At 42.3% G+C, this 5856-nt stretch overlaps 1 protein-coding gene across 1 annotated transcript in view; it reads right to left on the reverse strand.

Annotated features, from left to right (window-relative positions):
• LOC108665240 (cadherin-related tumor suppressor) overlaps positions 1–5131 on the reverse strand; it is a 31674-nt gene extending 26543 nt beyond the window's left edge. Inside the window, exons 1-2 of the mRNA XM_018151976.1 lie at positions 5096–5131; positions 3023–3932 (exon numbers count right to left, since the gene is read on the reverse strand). Coding sequence (XP_018007465.1) covers positions 3023–3932; positions 5096–5131 — 946 coding nt within the window. The remainder of the gene's footprint in view (positions 1–3022; positions 3933–5095) is intronic.
• Between the last annotated feature and the right edge of the window lie 725 nt (positions 5132–5856).

Here is a 5856-nt window from a genome sequence, read left to right on the forward strand (position 1 = left end):
ACACATCTAGATGTGTATAAGAGACGCACATGGCAGGTGGCAGTGTATGGCAGGTGGCAGCGCATGGCAGGTGGCAACGCATGGCAGGTGGCAGTGTATGGCAGGTGGCAGTGCATGGCAGGTGGCAGCGCATGGCAGGTGGCAACGCATGGCAGGTGGGAGTGTATGGCAGGTGGCAGTGCATGGCAGGTGGCAGTGCATGGCAGGTGGCAGCGCATGGCAGGTGGCAGCGCATGGCAGGTGGCAGCGCATGGCAGGTGGCAGCACATGGGCTGTCAAGCATCTCTTGTCAGGCCGACACCGAGACGAAGTCTAGAGAACGGATTTGCGCCTAAACTGGCAAGGATTTTGCGTCTGTTTCTCTCTACAAGAAAATATCTGGAGGTGCAATCGAAATAACATCGAAAAATATGTTTCAAAATATACTGCATGAACTTATTTAGCCTTAAGTAGCACTTGGAAAACTTTGACGATATTCCAAGCAAGGAACTGTACAGGAGTGAACTGAGCCTTGACGATGACATGATTGGTCAAGATGAGACGTGATATAGTTCTTAAATTAGTATAAGTATAATTTGAAAGTAACCATCTGGCACACTAAGTTTCTGACTAATTATAAATAATAAGTACAGTAATGTTATCTTACCGCAAATACAGTTATATTTCAGACAATAAAAGTGGACATGATACATTCTAGAGAATAGCTCGTGCATTCTAGAGAATAGCTCGTTATGGCCGAAAACTTAACTGAATGCTTAGAAGTAATCTTGTATTTTGAATAAATGAGTAAACATCAGGACACCGAGACTTATCGTCATCACATCAACAAATCAATTACTGGAGCTACACATCAATATCGTGTGTCAATATCTTAAAAGGAGTCGCATTTACTTGCAGCTCTAGGTTGATGATTGCCATCAGTACATCACGATATCATTAAAAAATCAATTTTTTAATGATTTCTGCCATAGATTCAAAACTAACTTAGTTAGTCCAGTCATGTAATGTGCAATCAACATATTATAATTGCAATTGTCATTAATGTGCAATATGAGAACTCTGTCATCCTGAATCTATTTACTATTTCAAAACTAAAGGACGTTTTTTTATGAAGACTCATTTGAACCTACATTATTAAGCACGGGGCTATTATTTTTGGCATTTAACGAAAACTGCAACTTTATCATCCACGTTATCGAATCAAAAATCGCATTTCAAATTTCAAAGCATGCATTCCAGTCCAATTTTCAATATTTGATGATTTCATACAAAAAATATTTATTCCCAGTTAATGTCTCGACATGACAAATATTGAGGAGATGCGCTCGTACAACATTCATATATTTATTGTGCCAGGCATACAACATCGGCAAATTTTTAAAAATATTTATCGAATTTTATGCTCGGCTGATGCTTCCTGGCAATGGAAATGTCAACGAAAATCTGGCATGCATAGTCCTATTGAATAATGTTTGGTGATGGTACTGAGTCAGTGACGGTCGGACCATGCAGAGCAGTCCGTATCAGAAGTCTCCAGCTCGGCCGACAGAGCGTTTAATCAGCAGCATTCCAAGTCGCTGAACATAAAACCTTGATAGCCACTCAGCTGGAGCATCAAAGCAAGCCAGTCTGCTGCGACTCGTCTGCACCAAGTCATGTATTTGATCAAGTATCTTGGAGCAGGCAGTCGTTTCGAGATAAGCATCGTGTCATTCGCTAAGCCAAAGAGTTAAATATTAATGTAGATGGATGTGTGTTTGCATTAGGAAGTCGAGGCTACGGTCGCATACCGCGTTCAAAATGCCGGTCGCTTGCTAGGAAACATGCATAAGGTTGGGAGCTAAACAGCCTAAGTGCTGTGCAAGCCTCTCGTGTGGAGACCAAGAGCATCTCTGATTGATTTGATAGAGCAGCCATATAGCAGTTCCTAGAGCTTTGATGGTGCAGTCCCATAGAAATTCCTCGTGAATGCACAAGGCAGCTTTAAAGTTAAATTGCGATTTGACGAAGAGGCCTGGCGGTGCCGAGGTGTTGCTGTTTAGACTCTGCACGCATCGTGAGCGTAAAATCTCCCTTGTTGATCTGCCTGAGACTTGCAAGGCTGCTCCATTTGAACATCGAAATGTTAAAGCTGCGACGTCTTAGGCAAGATACGTTATCGGTGCATTTATTCTAATTGGAACCACAATAGAAATGCTTCAGTTATATAGAGGCGTTGTTTATTAATGCTAAAGTTGACGCCGAACACATACATGTTGCGCTCCGGTGGCGTAAGGCGATTCATGATCAGAGATCATGACAATACTACATTTTAGATTAAACGGACACATTATTTTCCATCGAGGCGTCACGACCAAACAAACAGGTACGAGTGCAGTATAAAATATATAATCGGTAAATAGATCCTCGAATGAGATACATCATATGATTCTATTTTTCCCATGAAAAGTTCGTTCGATAAGATATTATATATTCAATTCGCGACGATAATTTGGCTGGAAGCGTGGGCTGGAAGCGACAACAATGGAAACATTCCAGCGTTTGACGGGCGGGATCTCTGGCTGCTGGTGACAGAAGCTGTAAGGCAGCGGCCCTAGAATGTACGGCATTTGAGAAGACCTAGCCAAGATTTGAACACGGAATGTCGTAATGATATGGGAAATGCGACGAGGGATCTCACCGAGATGCTTATCGAGTTTATCCTTAGATAATAAAAAGTCCCACAAGTGGAGAAGACGGCCATGAAACTCGCATGGAACTTTCTGCTTGGTTGGCTGCCTATCAGAAGCAAACTTTATGCACGCGCAAGAGACTCTGCAATTAAAATCTGGACGAGGAGCTCAATAATTCATTAAAAATGTATTCTGAAATCATGGAGAACATTTATATATTATATTTCATTTATATTATAGCACAAAAGTGGTTGCATAATAGTACGGTAATTAGGTCCGAGAGGCAATTTTCACAGTTAATAATTTTGAGCCTTTAAAATAAATAAACATGTGAACTAGATTTTACTCACCAGAATCAATGGCGACGACAGTGAGACTGTAATGCTGCTCCTCTTCACGATCCAGGGCTCGAAGAAGGCTAATTTCCCCAGAAGAAGCATTCACTGCAAATAAGGACTTGTCTCCGTCTTTGACAAGGTAGTTAACTCGATTGTAGGGAGGGTTATCTGCATCGAAGGCTGTCACTGTAGCTATCGAAGTGGGGAGACCTCGCATGTTCTCCATCACGTACACGAGATAGGGCGAGTCTAGGAACACTGGCGGGTTATCGTTGATGTCCATGATCGAGATGGTGACTGTGGCGGAATCGTAGCGGACATCACCACCAGAATCCTCTGCTTGAACGGTTAACAGGTAATGATTTCGTCTCTCGTAGTTGAGGTTTTTGGCCACACGAATGACGCCTGTGTCTTCACCGATTGAAAAATCTCGATTCTTGTCACCCGCAACTATGCTATATCGCACACGTCCATTTAGTCCTTCATCAGAGTCCGTGGCTGATACTTGAAGGACTGACAAACCGATCGAAGCGTTCTCAGGCACACTAGATGAATATTGTTTAGGGTCAAATATAGGCGAGTTGTCGTTCTCATCTGCAATCTTGAGGTTGATGGTTAATGTCCGAGCATTAGGAACTGCCCCACGGTCCTTCGCGGTCACCACCAACGAGTAATTGGCCCGAGTTTCGCGATCTAAAGGACCTGCAATCTGCAAGAGGCCATCCACGGGCCCCAGCGTGAACCTGTTATCGGGCACCGGCTCCAGCGAATACTCTATGTAGGAATTGCGGCCTTCATCCCTGTCCACTGCCTTGACCGCCATCACGACGGTGTTCACAGGAGTGTTCTCGGCAACCGTCAGCTCGTCGGGAGACACAAACTCGGGCGCCATGTCGTTAACGTCCCGCAGGATAATCGTCACCTGAAACAGGAAAAACATTTGCACATAAAAATTCAGAACAGCGATTGACAAAAGCAAGGTTTATGTATAAGGAAACCATCATCAAATCATACGCACGGATAGCGATATTAAAGTTCGGCAGCATGTGCGGCAGCAAGCATGATGCTGCTTCGTCGAGAACATTGCTTAAACGCTGGAGCGGCAAAAAGAGAGAAACAAAGTTATGTTTTCGGTTTCATTGTAAGCTATGTCCTTTTTTCCTAATGTTTTCAACAAATAGCCATCTATAAATTTAATGCAATGAAATTGTTTATTTTTCCATTTATTGAGAGCATGCAAATGTGGCACGTTAGAACGCTATAAGTCGACTGGTTCAGCATTAATTATCTGATATTTTACTTCATAGTTCCATTTGCGCTTTTTTCAGTCTTAATTTATGGCTTGAATTTATTCAGGTCATCGCTAGCTTGTGAGACAGCTATTTATTTATTTAATTGATTCCATGAAATCTTTCCATTAACATAATGTCGCCTCACCGAATTCAAGATTAAAACCTATTTAAAGGAGCAGTTTGTTGCGACCAAAGACACGAATGAGATACAACGAAAATGGAACTCATTAGGATGCAACGTTATTGTAAAGCGTTGGAATACAACGACACTGGAATGTGGCTTTAGTAAACGTGGAAAAAATTTGCATATCGGCTCTCTACTGTTCGAGGTTTAACCCAATGGCGTAGTGGCGCTAGCAGAAGTGAGTACATAGAAAGAGTGAACGATTTGTTCATATTGAGGGGGAATATGAGGAGCTTCGAATGAGCTGCACTTCAACACTTTCGTCGCATCACAAGCACAAATAAACACTGACCGTTCGAATGCTTAACCGCAGTACTGAAGTTGTACAGATAACTACACAATTGTTTTACTGTAGTACCTATAGGTTAAAGGCAGCTACATTATTGTTTTAGCTCATTACCGAGGCTGCAGGCGATAACATTAATGTTTTACTACAATACCGAGGTTGTAGACAACTACTTTACTGTTTCACCGCAGTACCATGCAAAGTTGAATACTACTACATTATGTTTTACTGCAGTAGTGAGGTTTAACAAGTTTCCAGTCAATACTATTCTTCAGTTGAAACGCTTCAAGAGTTTAATAAATGAAAGAAGATTTACCATTTACCCACAACGTCGACACTCGGTATTCAATGGAATGCATTACGCGAATGTCGACCCGCAGCTCTGCAATGCGGAGCGTGAGGGAAGTTATCCGGCGGTGCGGCCGCGGACATGAGCGAGTTACTGCACGGAGGACCAATGCCACCCAACGAGAGGAGCATGCCAGCAATAACAGGCTGGGGAACATGTCATTGCATATCTCGGGTGTTGTGGGCGACCACATCTTGCTATAACATCGATAAAAACCAACAGAAATCTTTATAATGGCTGACCTCGGCGATGGAGACAGTCGTACCGAAGAGGATGTAATTATAAAAAAAGTTCAATGACTCTTTGGCTTCCAGGAATGAAATAATTTCCTGGATGGAAAGCACGGGTGAAAATTTTATCCTACATCCGAGATTTCGGGCAACATTATTGGCCATGACCAAGGAAAATGCGAAGTGTTAATATTCACGGAGGCTTTATTTTGTGACCGAGAAAGAAGATCGGATGTAGAACGAAGCTAAAACAGTTTATTATAAAAAGCAGCATCATTGCAAAACTTTGGGAGGCGATAAGCGAACGATGCAGCTGTGCTAGATAGCGATCTTTTAAAGAAAAATGTGAAATAAATTTAAGTGAGATAATTCAATGATAAAGAACGTCAGAAGACATTCCAAAGCAAGCAATGGCTATCTCAACCACTACCGAAAACACTTGGTCGTAAAATAACCACCATTAAAACACAGTCAATAAATCACACGAGAATTCCCGGCTTCTGTA

The sequence above is a fragment of the Hyalella azteca genome, unplaced genomic scaffold (genome assembly GCF_000764305.2).
Source record: "Hyalella azteca isolate HAZT.00-mixed unplaced genomic scaffold, Hazt_2.0.2 contig11473, whole genome shotgun sequence".
Lineage (NCBI taxonomy): Eukaryota > Metazoa > Arthropoda > Malacostraca > Amphipoda > Hyalellidae > Hyalella > Hyalella azteca.